The sequence below is a fragment of the Culex pipiens genome, chromosome 1 (assembly GCF_016801865.2).
Source record: "Culex pipiens pallens isolate TS chromosome 1, TS_CPP_V2, whole genome shotgun sequence".
NCBI lineage: Eukaryota > Metazoa > Arthropoda > Insecta > Diptera > Culicidae > Culex > Culex pipiens.
Genome location: NC_068937.1, coordinates 72,865,207 through 72,883,010, shown reverse-complemented (window position 1 = coordinate 72,883,010; position 17,804 = coordinate 72,865,207). Strand labels below are relative to the sequence as shown.

The following is a 17,804-nucleotide window of genomic DNA, read 5'->3' as shown; positions in this document are numbered from 1 at the left end:
TACAAAATATTCATGCGAATTCGACATACTACCAAAATATGCCACTAAATAGCCAATATTTTACGTGAAACTCAATGAATCATGTTCAAATTTTACCCAGAGACACTTTGGGATGTTGTCCGCTAGCCTGTCCCATTTTGAGGTCATGTCGAGGAATTCCAGGTGCTCACTTCTTAAATGATAGATTATGATGCAAGGAACAATGTTTTCTTAGATAAGAAAAAATAATAAAATACTTTCTCGCACCCCCTAGTCGATTTACTGAAAAAAGTCACTTTTTTGAACAAATTTTCTAAAATCACTTGGAATCAATACAAAAACTGTTTCGATCAGGTGTGTATTATCTTTAAACGATAGGTTTTTGTCCATAGATTAAGATACACTATCAATATTGGACCAAAACTTAAGTTTTTGGACTCTCCCAGGCGGATTTATGTCGGAAAAATCGCATTTTTTCGAAAGTTTTTTCAAAAATGCTCATTTTATTTAGGGTAGCCTATTTTTCCCAGTAAAACCAATACATGCAGCTTGTAGGAAATTTCATGGCGAACATTTTTCCCTCTGAGAAAATGCAATTTTGACTCTCCAGAGCCGAGATATTTGAGTTTTAGTGAGAAAAAAAGTGCCAATTTTCAAAATTGCTCAGAATTCAGAAGCAAGGCCTACTAATTACACGATGTTGCAAGCATGTGTCGCAAAGGTCAGGGTATGCTTTCTTATAGTAATTTTGGCCGCTGAATCCGAATCTGAAATCAAATTTCGTGTAAACAGTGGTGTTTTGGAGCTACACCCTTTTGCAATGTTATTAGCGTGTTTAAATCGCTGCAATTTAAATAGCTTGCAAGTTCAGTCATACTTTTTCCTCGGTTTTCGTGCCACTTTGATTGTTATTTTACTCACAGAGCTTTTTAATGTTTTTTTACGTTTTGATTATCTTAAGCAATTCGAAAAAATCGCATATTGTTATTTGGCGGGGGCTAAGGGAGCATGAGCATGAGCATGAGAGATCACCCATGGTTGCCCCTCCGTTGCTGAACAGAACCATAATATCCTTTCAGCACTACTGATTATAGGCTTCGACGATCTAGTGGTGTTTCCCTTATCAACAGCATGTATGAATGCGCTGAAAAGATAAAACACCACACGGAAAGAAGGTTTATCGTGAATCTTACTAATTTTCGGTTAAAAACCCTAAAAAAATTGGTTGTTTTTCCAACCACGATTTTTTTTAGCTGGAAATCCTAAAAAAAATTCCTGGATTTGACAGCTGGATCCAGGTCCTAAAAATGATAAATCTAGCTAAATTTTTAGTAAATTTTACTAATTTGCAAGCTGGAAAAATGCTGTCAGTCTCAAAAGCTGTACTTTTTGAGAAGGTCTGTTAGCTATTTTAGCTAGATTTTATGGTATTCTAGGAAGTTTTATAGTTAGCCCAGCAAGTTTTTAGGCTGTTTCAACTAGTTTTTTTGGAATCATTCTCAAAATTTTCCATTGATGGCTGCGAAGCCAGGTATTTTCACACATCTTTTTAGCTAGTTTAGCTAACTTTGCCACTATTCTTGGTAGGTGTTTTGGTTGGAATAGCTAATTTTTCCACTATTTCTACAAGTTTTCTTTCAAAAGCCTCCGTTGCTGCCTGCAAAGCACGCATTCTTCACCCAGCCTTTTGGCTGATTTAGCTCGTTTCTTTTTTGTTCTTGCTTCGTTTTTCGGTAAGTCCAGCTAATTTTTCGACTGTTTTAACTGGAAATTTCGAAATCATTTTAAAAATCCCTTGCTGCCTGTAAAGTTGTTTTTTATTTTCAAAAAGACTTTTTGCTGGTGTAGCATGATTTTCCGCTATTCTTGGTACGTTTTTTGGTAGTCCAGCAAAGTTTTTTGGATGTTTCAATAGTTTCCAGGCTTTTTAAACTATGTTCTAGTTGATCATCCTTATAGTACGGCTTTGTTATTCTATTGACAAATTAAAAAATAAATAAATACAGTAATACAAAAAAAACAAGAATACAAAAATACAAAAATACAAAAATTCAAAAATACAAAAATACAAAAATACAAAAATACAAAAATACAAAAATACAAAAATACAAAAATACAAAAATACAAAAATACAAAAATACAAAAATACAAAAATACAAAAATACAAAAATACAAAAATACAAAATACAAAAATACAAAAATACAAAAATACAAAAATACAAAAATACAAAAATACAAAAATACAAAAATACAAAAATACAAAAATACAAAAATACAAAAATACAAAAATACAAAAATACAAAAATACAAAAATACAAAAATACAAAAATACAAAAATACAAAAATACAAAAATACAAAAATACAAAAATACAAAAATACAAAAATACAAAAATACAAAAATACAAAAATACAAAAATACAAAAATACAAAAATACAAAAATACAAAAATACAAAAATACAAAAATACAAAAATACAAAAATACAAAAATACAAAAATACAAAAATACAAAAATACAAAAATACAAAAATACAAAAATACAAAAATACAAAAATACAAAAATACAAAAATACAAAAATACAAAAATACAAAAATACAAAAATACAAAAATACAAAAATACAAAAATACAAAAATACAAAAATACAAAAATACAAAAATACAAAAATACAAAAATACAAAAATACAAAAATACAAAATACAAAAATACAAAAATACAAAAATACAAAAATACAAAAATACAAAAATACAAAAATACAAAAATACAAAAATACAAAAATACAAAAAAATACAAAAATACAAAAATACAAAAATACAAAAATACAAAAATACAAAAATACAAAAATACAAAAATACAAAAATACAAAAATACAAAAATACAAAAATATAAAAATATAAAAATACAAAAATACAAAAATACAAAAATACAAAAATACAAAAATACAAAAATACAAAAATACAAAAATACAAAAATACAAAAATACAAAAATACAAAAATACAAAAATACAAAAAATACAAAAATACAAAAATACAAAAATACAAAAATACAAAAATACAAAAATACAAAAATACAAAAATACAAAAATACAAAAATACAAAAATACAAAAATACAAAAATACAAAAATACAAAAATACAAAAATACAAAAATACAAAAATACAAAAATACAAAAATACAAAAATACAAAAATACAAAAATACAAAAATACAAAAATACAAAAATACAAAAATACAAAAATACAAAAATACAAAAATACAAAAATACAAAAATACAAAAATACAAAAATACAAAAATACAAAAATACAAAAATACAAAAATACAAAAATACAAAAATACAAAAATACAAAAATACAAAAATACAAAAATACAAAAATACAAAAATACAAAAATACAAAAATACAAAAATACAAAAATACAAAAATACAAAAATACAAAAATACAAAAATACAAAAATACAAAAATACAAAAATACAAAAATACAAAAATACAAAAAATACAAAAATACAAAAATACAAAAATACAAAAATACAAAAATACAAAAATACAAAAATACAAAAATACAAAAATACAAAAATACAAAAATACAAAAATACAAAAATACAAAAATACAAAAATACAAAAATACAAAAATACAAAAATACAAAAATACAAAAATACAAAATACAAAAATACAAAAATACAAAAATACAAAAATACAAAAATACAAAAATACAAAAATACAAAAATACAAAAATACAAAAATACAAAAATACAAAATACAAAAATACAAAAATACAAAAAATACAAAAATACAAAAATACAAAAATACAAAAATACAAAAATACAAAAAATACAAAAATACAAAAATACAAAAATACAAAAATACAAAAATACAAAAATACAAAAATACAAAAATACAAAAATACAAAAATACAAAAATACAAAAATACAAAAATACAAAAATACAAAAATACAAAAATACAAAAATACAAAAATACAAAAATAAAAAAATACAAAAATACAAAAATACAAAAATACAAAAATACAAAAATACAAAAATACAAAAATACAAAAATACAAAAATACAAAAATACAAAAATACAAAAATACAAAAATACAAAAATACAAAAATACAAAAATACAAAAATACAAAAATACAAAAATACAAAAATACAAAAATACAAAAATACAAAAATACAAAAATACAAAAATACAAAAATACAAAAATACAAAAATACAAAAATACAAAAATACAAAAATACAAAAATACAAAAATACAAAAATACAAATTAATTTTACTTAATTTAACTTAATTTTACTAAATTTTACTTAATTTTACTTAATTTTACCTAATTTTACTTAATTTCACTTAATTTTACTTAATTTTACTTAATTTTACTTAATTTTACTTAATTTTACTTAATTTTACTTAATTTTACTTAATTTTACTTAATTTTACTTAATTTTACCTAATTTTACTTAATTTTACTTAATTTCACTTAATTTTACTTAATTTTGCTTAATTTAAATTTAATTTATTAATTTTACTTAATTTTTTTTAATTTTACAAAATTTAACTTATCACAACTTAATTTTACTTAATTTTACTTAATTTTACTTAATTTTACTTAATTTTACTTGATTTTACTTAGTTTTACTTAATTTTACTTAATCTTACTTAATTTTACTTAATTTTACTTAATTTTACTTAATTTTACTTAATTTTACTTAATTTTACTTAATTTGACTTAATTTAATTAATTTTAGTTAATTTTACTTAATTTTACATAATTTTGCTTAAATTTACTTAATTTTGCTTAATTTTTCTTAATTTTGCTTAATTTTATTAATTTTACTAAATTTAACTTAACACAACTTAATTTAACTAAATTTTGGCAAATTCAACTAAATTACACTAAAAATAACTTTTTTCAACTGAATTTATCTGAATTAAACTAAATTTTGGCTTAATTCAACTTATTTTTATAAACTCTTCTTAATTTAACTAAAATTAACTAATTTAATAAAACTTAAATTGATTAAACTTAATTTCACTAAATTTAACTTAATTGAACTTCATTTAACTTCGTTTCTAACAATATTTAACACTATTTTTTGATGTGCTTTAAAGGCGTTAGGTGCCCTATTTGTTCGGATTTGTCAAACATCGGCCAATCTATGTCTAGACATTCTGTACCAGCCGCCCCTCCAAGTGGACAGATGTCCATACAAAAAAGTAGAGTGTGGACAATTGCCAGTCTCCCCTTTCCCCTGCCAATGTTTTCACGTGGTTTAGGGATGCCCCCACTTTATGTTAAGTACATTTTTTTACCTACGCATCGTCCAAACAGTAACGAGAGGCTCAACTTCTAACCACTTTCCCTCAACACAAAAAACTTCTCACCTTATCAACTGAAACATTCCTTCAGGTGCCGATCCGCAGAAAATCTTCCTGGCTTTTAATTTATTCACTCACACAACACATTCTATCACCTTTTGCACTTGCACTCAAACAACACACATAATCATCAAAAAAAAACTTCACGAACTGAGCGGCTCAAACAGGATCGAACACGACACAGGACGTTGCTTTGTTTTGTTCTCGAACTGATGATCTGTCAAAAATCCATGCTGCCGGTTCCAGCTAGTTTTTTTGGTAATTTTACGCAAAATTGTGCTGAAACACCATTATTTTTGGTAAAATCTCTCCTGTCATTTTGGTTTGGGCTGTCAGTTTTGGAAAGCAAATCAGCAATCAGGGTTAGCTATTTCACCAATCCCAGATTGGTAAATTTAGCTGAAATTTTAGCTGATTCAACCAAAAAAATCACTGTTTCACCAATTTGAAGCCAGCTAATTTGAATTGTTAAATTTTAGATGGAACTCCTTTCCGTGCATGATTGCTAAAGCTAGATCAGTTGCGAATAGGTAACAGTCATTGGCCACCAACGGCGCCCGCCATGTCAGTTTGTAGACCTCGATTTTAAGGGACGGGAATGTTAGTTAGCGCAGGTTGCTACTAGGGCAGCTGATTTACTCTGTGCTTACACCCCACGAGCGCCAGGAACCTGAAAACTTGTTAGTAGGATAGGTTGTTTGGTCAGGATTCATCATTGAAGATGATGATGCGACCCAAAATCATAGTGTTTGTTGAAAGATGTTATATATTATTCTCAAGGCAAACAATCGGATGCTGCGGATGAGACATTTCCCGTTTATCGGTTGTTAAATTTTAAATGAAATGGTCTAGTCTTAGACAGCCGGCTGTGGAAAGATAGAACCAAAATCATTTGTAATTAAAGAATGAAGGATTAAACAATGTAACTTTTAACTTGAGATGATTTTACGAGTTTTAAATGATTGATGTTTAGTGAGGTACTGATTAACGGTGCGAACGACGAGTTTCGATGTGTATCGAGCTGAAATGGTATGATAGGGTGTTGATAGGGTCAAATCAAACTGGCTAGCTGTCATCGGGACAGCCAAAGCCAGCCGCACCTTCACACGCACACACGCACGCCGAAAAAACGAAAAAACAACACACCGACGGCGGACGCGAAAATTCTACGACCCTACGGAAAGGAATCGCAAATCTGACTGGCTCAACTGTCATCGAGACAGCCAAAGCCAGCCGCACCTTCACACGCACACACGCACGCCAAAAAAAACACACCGACGTGTTGCTGAGATATCGACATTAGAAAATGGTGGGTTGTTTGGGTGAGACTTAGAAAACATCAATTTTCCTGTTTTTAAATCTTTGCATTGCAATATCTCAGCAACTAAAGATCGTATCAACAAAGTCCGAAGAAGCAAAATATAGAGAATTTTCTCAGCTTTTCAAAAAAATTTTTTCCAAAAGTGTGCAAACATGTGCACTAATTTTGAAAAAATAAAAACTGCGACTATTTTCAAAAAAGTCACCTAAATATGGATTTATCTTGAAAACGGTGCACTTTATCAAAATTTTACTGAAGTACTTTTGAATTGCAAATTTGATTTTACATCGAAAAATGAAGTTGAAAAATCACCATTTTTTTTTTACCGTGTATTATTTTTTTCCAGTGTAGTCCGTATCCATACCTACAACTTTACCGAAGACACCAAATCGATCAAAAAATTCCTTCAAAAGATACAGATTTTTGAATTTTCAAACATCATTTTTGTATGGATAGCTGCCAAATTTGTATGGAAAATTATATGGACAAACTAATGACGCAAAATGGCTTCTTTGGGCATACCGAAGGCACCAAAAAAGTTTCAGCCGGATTAAAAAATACAAAAATTAAAATTGAAGAAAAAAGACCGATTTTGTAGAGAATCGCTCATATCTCAAAAACGATAAGTTCTAGAAAGTTGACATGTTCTAGAAAGTTGCTGGTACCACAAGTTTCTATATTATTCTCTCAGACCTGAATAGCGAAAGCTAGAATATTTCATGAATAAATGATTGGACACTCAATAATATTTTAACTGAATGAATGTACATGGAAGAAAAAATCTGAATAAACATAAATTAAAAAAAAAAAATATTCTCTCAGACGTCATTACAATTTGATTGATTTTAGTTGTGCAAAACAAGAAAAAACTATTTATTTTCTAAGATACAAGGTATAGAATATTTTTGTTCTCGACAAGTTGCTCAACTAACAAAAATGAAAAACTCTCTCTAAGAAACCAAAGCGCTATCTTCAATAGATATCGAAACTAAAAATAAAAACTATTTTTATAATAAATACTGCTTGCAACAAACACAAAGCGTCCGCGTTGTAGGCACAGGTAATATGAAACATGTTTGGAAGAGATCGTCTGAAGTGAAAACTAGGATAGCATAGTGTTCATAGAGAGTTTTTATGTTAAACAAGCTCTTCCCGGCAAACTTCGTCCTGCCCTTTTTTGGTTTCCTGACGTTTCTTGTTGTTTGCTAATTCAGCCTCCTGTGATCAAAATTTGATTATACGCAACTTTTCCCATACAATCTGCAGGTTTTCCGGAATCGGTTTCAGAGTGGCCAAAGTTTTAACTTTTTGGCGTAAGAACCTTCCTTGGGTTTATACGAACCGAGCGCAACAAAGAGCGTCTCGATCCGACGTTCCGTTTTGAATTTATTCGCGTTCGAACAAAACCGTCGAAATTTTTTATATATAGACAAGCCTTACCCGACAAACTTCGTTCTGCCATTTTTCGTTTGTTGACGTTTTTGACTTTTTTGCTTATTCAGCCTCCTGTGATCAAAATTTGATTTTATGTAACATTTCCCATACAATCTGCAGATTTTCCGGAATCGGTCCCAGAGTGGCCAAAGTTGTAACTTTTTGGCGTAAGAACTCAAATAGGCACAAAACCTCTTTTTTTTTATTGTCAACAGATTTACAGTCCAAATGACAAAAAGGCTTTTACATCATTACTTAAACTAACTAGAGCGTCCAATTTCCCGTCCCGGGAAAAAATTTCCCAGGATTTCCCGAAAAAATAATTTACATTTTCCTTACTTTTTGGTCCTAATTTTTTTTAATTTGAAAAAATATTAATGAGGGAACCTAACTTAATTTTATTCATTTTAATCTACTGTGCATATTGAACTTAAAAGAAAAACGGGGTATCAATGATAGGATTTAATTCTGTTTTTATTTTTTTTCCAACTGGTAAGGTTTGTCCCAAGATTATTATTTTGTAAAACATGTAGGGGAGAGTGGGGAGACTTGATCCCCTTTTTTTGTATCGCACATAACTCTGTCATTTTCTCACAAAACTACAAACTTTTTGCATGAATTGAAAGCTTAAACATTCAACTATGTTTAGTTAATAAGGGTATTTTATCAGAGGAACTCTTCGAATCATGCCAAGCGTTTTTAAAAAATATTTTAAACCGGCATTTTAAAAATGTTAGGGGTAACTTGATCCCCCTTTCAACATTTTGAAGAAATCTTAAGCAAAATGTTTCTTTTTCATCCAAACTTTTAATTTTCTATAAGTTACAGCAATTTGACATAAAACCTGTACGTTTGTGTTCAAAATATAACAAGTTTAGTATGTAAAATATTTGAAAACTTAAAATATTATTTTTTAGAACAAAATTAAGTATGTTTACAAAAGCTGGAAATTTTTGTTTACAAAACTTTTGAAAAAAAGTTCTAACTGCAGTAAGTTATGTACAACTATACTAAAGGAAACTATGTATGAAAGCCCAGCCCAAGTAATTAATCTTGAGGCTGATTCCAGTGACTGTAAAAATGCAGGGATCAAGTCTCCCTAAACGCACTTTTTTCAACAATTGATTGTAAAAATAGTATGACGATAAATTTAACATAAAATGCGTAAGGGTTGTGGAGTTGATAAGTTTATCAAGCAATTCATGTATAAAAAATATTTTTTTGAATAATTTTTGAGTGTTTTCTATACATATCAAAACAAAGAAAAAAAGATCTCTTGGAAGTTTTTTGCAGCTCGTTATAGAAAAATGTGTGTAACTCAATCTAAACATTTTTTAATTTTTTTCTTTGTTTTCTACAATGAGTTTTAGTTAATTTCGCACAACTTTCTAGCTAAAAGCTAAAACAAGTGTCCCCGGGGATCAAGTCTCCCCACTCTCCCCTACTGGGGTAGGCCACACAAAGTCCATGCACTATTGTTGGAAAAAAATGTTTTTCAATAGTATTTGAAAACTAGTGGCGTTGAAAATTGTATTTAGCATATTGGGGTGACTTTGTACAACATATTTGTTGTTAAAATCAGATTCAATGTGTTCAAATTTTACACAATCACTAAGGTTGCTGATAAGTTTTTAAGAAGAAAAAGAAAATCAATGTGTAAATTTTACTAAACATAGTTTATAAGTTTTTTAACAATATACCTATACATTTTTGGTGAAATTGATAAAAAGTCAAAATATTGCCTAAAAATCCTTAAAATGAGTTTTGTTGATAAAATTACGGTCTATAACAAGTTATTTGCCATGAAAAACATAATTTCTGCATGCTTTTTATTTTTTTGTTTGTTTTATGAGTCAACGTTATTCTTAAACATATTCCTTTGAAATGGTAACGGAGACAAATTTAAAAGCATTTTTATGGTTAAGAAGCATGGATTTTACTCGCTGATTCAAAAAAAAAATCAATTGATATAATAAGAAAATTTTATTTTTTTTTACAAAGTTGTATGATTTTTATAAGCAGTCAAGCCATTAATTGACCCCTACACTTATTTTGAACATTCAAGTTGCAGTTCTATACAATTTTGTTGCAAAATATCAATCAGAAGCAGGATATGATCAATTTTCGATAAATTTCAAATTTCCCGGGAATTCCCGGGAAATTTGTTAAAAATTTCCCGTTTCCCGGGAATTTTGTAACCCCGGGAAATTGGACGCTCTAAAACTAACCTATTGGGCTAACGAAAATTACATACATTATAAATAAATAAATAAATAAATAAATAAATAAATAAGCTAATAGTGTAAACCTAAACTAGAGGGTTAAGGGGTTGGAGATTTTCTTCTCAGAATTTAAGTTTTTGAACAGGACGGAACAATTTAAAATCGAAGGACGAGTAGCACCGATTGAAGGCTCTGCACATGCTGGAGAATGGTTCATTGAAGGCGTAATTGGTGCGAGCAAAGGGTAGGGTCAGAAAAGCAAACGAACGAAGTGTTCGCCGGCGAATGTTGATGTTGAGTTGTCCGACCAAGTAAGGACAATCAATGTTGGATCTCAACAGATCAGAAACAAACACGGTTTTCGCTAAATCTCTCCTGACAGACAAAAAATCAAGATGAAGGTAATCACATCGACTGGCATAATCCAAGGATTGATTGGGAGAGTACCGCAATGCGAATCGAGTGAATTTGCGTTGAACAGCTTCAATTCGATTTATCTCGTTTGCATAAAATGGCGCCCAGACGATAGAACCGTATTCCAAGGTGGATCTGACTAGTGAACAATATAAAGTTTTTATACATTGAATATTTCGGAAGTACTTAGTCATTCTGAAGATCATACCGAGCAGTTTGGATGCCTTAGAAGTCTTGTAAGCCACATGATCCTTAAATGAAAGTTCTGCGTCAAGCATGACACCCAAATCTTTGACACAACGATCACGTTTTAAAGAGTTTTCAAATAGTGTGTAGTCGAAGCAGACCGGCGACCTCTTCCGTGAAAACGTAATAACTGAACATTTAGTGGGGTTTAAAACCATTTGGTTCAGCAGACACCAATCGGAGAAAATGTTGATTTGCTGTTGAAGGAAGCGACAGTCTGAGGGTTTCTTGATGATAGTGAACAGTTTGAAATCGTCAGCATAAGAAAGTTTCGAGCACCTAAGTTGATAGTTGACATCGTTAATATCGAGTAGGAATATAAATGGATCTAAGTGGCTGTCCTGAGGTACCCCGGATGTCACAAGGAAAGGTTATGAAAGCCAATACGACGAAGTTTTGTGATTGCGATTCGATGATCGATCTTGTCGAAAGTTGCAGAGAGGTCGGTGTAGACCGCATCGACCTGGTACCCACTTTGGATTGCTCGTTGTATTGTGGAAACATAAGTCACAAGGTTTGTGTTAGTTGACCGTTTGGGGAGAAATCCGTGCTGGTCGTAAGCAATACCCGGAGAATAGTTATGCAGAAAAAAGTTAAACACGATAACCTCGAAAAGTTTAGACATGGCACAGAGGGCTGCAATTCCGCGGTAGTTGCAAATGTCCCGTTTACAGCCTTTTTTGAATACCGGGTAAACAAATGACTCCTTCCATCGGTCAGGAAACACCCCGGAACTAAGAGACATGTTATAGATTTTTGTTAGAGGAAGGCAAATGCTGTTAGAACAACTTTTCAAGACAACCGAGGGGATACCATCAGGTCCGGCGGAGTTTACAGCCTTTTTTGAATACCGGGAAAACAAATGACTCCTTCCATCGGTCAGGAAACACGGAACTAAGAGACATGTTATAGATTTTTGTTAAAGGAAGGCAAATGCTGTTAGAACAACTTTTCAAGACAACCGAGGGGATATCATCAGGTCCGGCGGAGTGGGAGCATTTTAGCTTGGCACTTGCAGTTCTGAAGTCTTCGTGCGAGATGACGACGTTCGAAGGGATGGGTAGCGATTCTGGAACCCGAGCGTTGGATATTACTTGTTCAGAAAGATTGTTATGGGTGAACACGCTAGAGAATTGGGCACGGATCTTTCATTGAAAACCGGAAATTTCAAACTTGATTTTAAACATTTTTGATATACCCCCTGAAGAAATGACTTGAAATTGTGGAAAATTTTCTAAGTCAGGATGGCACATTTTGGTATTATTTTGGTATTAAAGTGTTTTATCAAATTCCTCTTTTGCTGCAGTCAACCGTGACTACCTTCTTATCTCACCATCTGAGACCTTTTTCACTATGTCTCACGGTGAGGACGCGATCGTGTGTGCCGGCTGTGAGAAGGAAGAAGCTGATGAAAACAAAGTGATCGAGTGTGTGGAGTGCCACAGATACTGGCATACGAAGTGCAAGAAGCTGTATGGTAGTACTGCCAGGAGAGCTCGCTCGAAGCCCTTCTTGTGCAGCACTGAGTGCTTCGAGCTGAGATCCAGTGTTGAGAATGATAAGAAGGCAGAAGGGCTGATAGCGAAGGTGTTGAGCGAAGTCCAGTGTATGCGGCAGGAGCATGCAGAGAGTAATCGGGAACTGAGGAATGCCTTCAAGGAGCTGGAAAAAAGTCAGTCGTTTCTCGCTGAAAAGTTCGAGGGCATAAACAACGATATCAAGGACTTGAAACTGGGCCAACATTTCCTGAAAGGACAGGTCGATGAGGTGCATGAGAGGTACGAGAGTGTTGGTGCCACTGTGGAAAGGTTGGAAAAGGAGGTTGACCAGCACAACCGAGCCAACATCAAGAAAAATGCTGTCATCCTGGGAGTACCGGCAACCAAGGACGAGAACATCACAGCTGTAATCAAAGCGATAGCAGAGGCAATCAATTGTCAACTACCTGAGTGTTATGTCTTTCGCTAATAACAAACGCGAGTTAGAGACTAACATTAGAAACTTTATTTAAGTCTAAAAACTAATTTTAAGATGAGCGATTACAAAACGTGTCTTGCTGTTTCCGTTGCTCGCTTTAGACAAAGCTGTCACCTCGCAAGGTGTGCCAACCGCACAACGTTGAGTGTGTTGGTGCGGCGTCTCGCTATGGACAGTGTTGCCATAGCATCTCCCTCTTTAAGACATCACGTAGTGATCGAACCTCGGCGGCAGCCGAACCTCGCGTCCACTCCTGGTGATCGTCGTCGTCGGCACGGGAACGCAACTCGGCGGAATACTTCCCGTCGAAGCCCGCCGGATCGGCCGTTGGATCACAGCTGGTTCCGGTCCATCGTTGTTGCCAGGTTGCTCGGTGATTCCTGGTTGGTTCGCGCCTTCCGGTTCCACCACAGCTGCTTGCGTGACGTCCTCGGTTGTTGGTTGAGCGAACCCAAACTCGCCCAGGAGAATGTCCAGCGGAAGGTTAACAGCGCGACCGCGCGCCGGCGAATCCGCTGACTCGTGCCGTGGACGAAGCTGGTTGATATGCGACCGGATCAGCCCCGAACGTTGGCCGTCCAACCACACGTTGTAGTTCACCGAGCCGAGCCTTTCGATGACCTTTCCTGCCTCCCAGTACCAGTCGTTCCGCTTGTGCACCTTCGCATACACCAAGTCGCCAGGTGCAAATTCTCGTCTCTGGTCGTTCTCAGCAGTCGTCTTCATCTCAGCAACCGGTGTTGGTGGTGGTCGCAGTAGGTCGAGTGTGGTGCGCATTTGACGTCCAAACAGCAGTTCACTTGGTGACTTCTGCTCGGTTGTTCCGCTCGGCGTCGACCTGTACGTTGCCAGAAACACGTCGAGTGTCTCCTGCAGTGGCTCTCCCTTGTTGATTTTCTTCATTCCTCGCTTGACGGTGTCCACAAAGCGTTCCGCTTGCCCGTTCGATTGCGGATGGTAGGGCGCGGTGAGGATGTGGGTGATTCCGTTCGCTTTGCAGTAGGACTCAAACTCGTCGCAAGTGAACTGAGCAGCGTTGTCCGACACGAGTACCATCGGCAGGCCAAGGCGTGCGAACGTGCTTCGAAGAAACTGGATCGTGGCCCTAGCGGTCGTGGTCGTCGTCGGGTAGATCTCAGGCCATCGCGAGAAAGCGTCCACGATGATGAGAAAGTAGAGACCATCGATCGGGCCCGCGTAATCAATGTGAATGCGTTGCCATGGTCCCGCTGGTGTTGGCCAAGCTTCTGGTGGAGAGTGTGGGGGAGATTTGGCAGCTGCAGCACAGTCCGCGCACTGCTTCACCGTGTCCTCCACCTGCTTGTCGATGTGCGGCCAGTAGACGAAACTCCGAGCCAGACTCTTCATCCGGACCATGCCCGGGTGACCGTGGTGCAGGCGTTGCAGGATCCGCTTTCGGTAGGTCTCCGGCACCACCACTCGCTGGCCGAAAAGAATGCAGCCCTGAGTCAGCGCCAGGCTCTCCTTCCGGTGGTAGAACGCCTTCACGTCCAGGTTGTCGATTTCGCTTGCGCTGGCCGGCCACTCACCTTCCAAGTACTGGACCACTTTCTTGAGCACCTTGTCCCGGGCGGTAGCAGCGGCGATCATCTTGGAAGTGACAGGTGTGTTGCCAACGGAGTCTTCCAAGACCGCCGACATGTCGTCCTCGAGGTACAGAGCGGCGATAACGTACTCCTCCTCCGGCTTGGCCGCCGAATCGATGAGTCTGGAGAGTACATCCGCGTACCCGAAGTTCGCCGTGGAGACGTAGTCGATGCCAAAGTTGTAGCACAGCAGAACGAGTCCCAGTCGTTGCAGTCGGTTGGACGTGTGCGTCGGAATCCCCTTGTGTGACCCGAAGATGCGGAGCAGAGGCTGGTGGTCTGTCTCCAGAACGAACCGTCGTCCCAGCAGCATCCGGTGAAACTTCGTGACAGCGTAGACGAGCGCCAGAGCTTCCTTGTCGATCTGCCCGTACGCTTGCTCCGCCGGTGTCAACGATCTTGAGGCGTGCTGGATTATCTTCTCCGAACCGTCAGGGAAACGATGTCGGATTGTGGCGCCGATTCCGGTTTGCGAAGCGTCAGCGGCCACGATAATGTCCAGCGTCGGGTTGTAGTGGGTCAGCATCAGGTCAGACTTGAGCAGCTCCTTGAAGCGCTCGAACGATCGTTGGCAGTCGTCCGACCAGGCCCACTTTGCGTCCTTCTTCAGCAGCAGATCGAGTGGCCTACGCAGCTGGTGCATCTCCTTGATGAACTTCGCGTAGTAGTTGACCGCGCCCAAGAACGAACGCAGCTCGGTGAGGTTCTTCGGCGGTGGCATCTGCGAGATGGCAGACACTTTCCCCGGGTCGGTGCGGATTCCGTTTTGGTTGATGATGTGGCCCAGGTACTTCACCTCCGTCATGTAGAACTTGCACTTCTCGATCTTGAGCCGGAAACCGAAATCTTGGATCCGCTGCAGTGTTTGCTCCAAGTTCCGGTCGTGCTCAGCGCGCGTTCGGCCGAACACCAGCACGTCGTCGAGGAACGACGCCGCTCCTTCCTGGCCGGCGAGCATGTTGTCAACGACCTTCTGGAAGGCTCCAGGAGCGGGTTTCACTCCCGGCGGCAGACGCTTGACCTTGAACAGCCCCTTGTGTGTGTTCATAGTCAACAGCTTCTGCGACTCCTCCTCTACCTCCATCTGCAGATAAGCGTCCGACAGGTCAATCACGCTGAAGAACTTGCTGCCAGCCAGCTTTGCGAAGATGTCGTCGGGGGTAGGGAGAGGGTACTTATTCGCCTCCAGCACAGCGTTCAACCCGGTCGAGTAATCCGCGCAAATGCGGACCACCGGATCTCCGTCTGCGTCGCGCTGCGCCTTCCGAACTGCCACGATGGGTGCCGCCCAGTCCGAGTAGTCGACCGGCTCCAGCACTCCCATGTTCTGCAATCGGTTGAGCTCCTTTTCGACCAGCCGCTGCGAGTGGAACGGCACTGGCCGCTTAGGCTTGAAGACCGGCTTCGCCCCGTCGATCAGGAACAGCTGGATCTTTGTTTTCGTGCACCGTCCGAGTCCTTCCTGGAACACCGCCGGAAATTTCGCCTTCAGCGCGGCACCACACGCCAACGAGTCCTCCGCAGTTGTGAGTTGCTTGCAGAAGTCGTTGATCGGAATGTCGTACAGCCCGAAAGCTTCCATCAGGTCGCTCCCAAGAACCTTGAAACCGCGCACAGGAGTGACGTAGCACACGGAACGCTTGGTGGTCCCGCGGAACGTGACGTCACACTCGAACTCCAATTCCAGCGGAAGGGGTTTGCCTGAGGCTGTGGCCACCCGCAGTTCCGTCGGAATGGTTTCTGGGTTGCCGAGCAGGGGAAGTGAATCCGTCGAGATGATGGTGTAGTCCGATCCGCAGTCGAGCTGGAGTTCGATCGGTTCGTTGTTGATCAGAACTTCCACGAACTTGCGCCGTCCGACGACACCTTCCTTGTTGACAGCGTACACACCGTTTGAGTGTCCCCCGCCGTCGGCCCGCTTCTTTTTGTGCTTCTTCTTGCCGCCTCCGGGTGCTGTGTGTGATGCACCTTCTCCGGAACCGGAGGGTTTGGAGCAGCAAGCACAGTATCCTTCCTTGTGTCCCACTTTGCCGCACGTCTTGCAGGTGTGTTTCGTGTACGAGCAGTCTGCAACAAAGTGCATCTGCCCGCACTGCCAGCACGGACGTCGTGGGGTTGCCTTGGCCGGATTCCTGTTGTCGAACTTCCGTTCCGGTTTGCCCGACTCGCGAAAGCCGCTGCGATCCTGCTGGACCGCTTTGACGGCCGGCTTCGGACCCTCAATAACAGCAGTGTCGTGTTTGAGGTTGTCCAAATGCTGGCACTCCAATAACAGCTTCTTGAGAGTCATCGGGTGCTCCGCCGTCTCGCCTTCCATCTTCGCCAGCAACCGGGTCCGGATGTCCTTGTACCTCTCCGACTGCAGACCAGCGACAAAAACCAGGCACTTGAACTGGTCGGAGGTGATCGTCCGGATGTTGAAATCCTCGCACGCTCGGTTGACGGTACTGGCGTACGTGACGAAATCCTCCGCATTCCGCTTGGTCGTCTGCAGACACTGGTAGCGCCGGAAGAACACGGACGTTTGGTGCCCGAACATCTCCTTCAGCGTGTCCACCGTGTCCTGGAACGATCTGTCCGGTGGGTTCTCCGGTAGGATGTAGTTCACGTAGCGGTCGTGATCCACCGAGGACAGCTTCCGCACGAGCAGCCGCACTTTGTCCGCTTCCTCCAGCTTCTCCCCGCCCTTGTTGAAGGCCTCCTCGTGCCGGGAGTACCACTTGTCGAAGACCAGTCCGCCTTGGGGGTCGTAAACAAATTCCGGGATGGTGTTGGAAAGTGTTTCCATCAGGAACTCGTTGTCCTTCGGCTTGGAGAGCTGCTCGAGGAGAGCCTCCTGGGTTTTGGACTGGTTCTCCAAGTAGGCGGTGAGCTGCGCCAGAATCGCCGTGAGATCCGGCTGCTGCTGCGGCCCGTCCTTCTTCGGCGTCACCTTCGGGGGCATTTTGAGGTTAGAAACCCCGCTCGAACGCGAAAACCCGAAAACGCCGCGAACTACTTCGAACCGAACTAATCCTCGTCGCCAAACAATGTTATGTCTTTCGCTAATAACAAACGCGAGTTAGAGATTTATTTAAGTCTAAAAACTAACTTTAGTGAGCGATTACAAAAACGTGTCTTTATTCTTTCGTGGCTCGCTTTAGACAAAGCTGTCACCTCGCAAGGTGTGCCAACCGCACAACGTTGAGTGTGTTGGTGCGGCGTCTCACTATGGACAGTGTTGCCATAG

The 17,804-nt window shown here is 38.3% G+C and overlaps 1 protein-coding gene across 1 annotated transcript; it reads right to left on the bottom strand.

The window, feature by feature from the left end:
• Window positions 1-13,166: 13,166 nt before the first annotated feature.
• LOC128092320 (uncharacterized protein K02A2.6-like) lies at window positions 13,167-17,519 on the bottom strand. Its single transcript, XM_052705955.1, has one exon. The coding sequence runs from the start codon at window positions 17,517-17,519 to the stop codon at window positions 13,167-13,169; it is 4,353 nt and encodes a 1,450-aa protein (XP_052561915.1).
• Between the last annotated feature and the right edge of the window lie 285 nt (window positions 17,520-17,804).

Bases quoted from the DNA above. Each gene is read 5' to 3' on its own strand.
- LOC128092320 (XM_052705955.1), bottom strand. From the start codon at position 17,519: ATGCCCCCGAAGGTGACGCCGAAGAAGGACGGGCCGCAGCAGCAGCCG.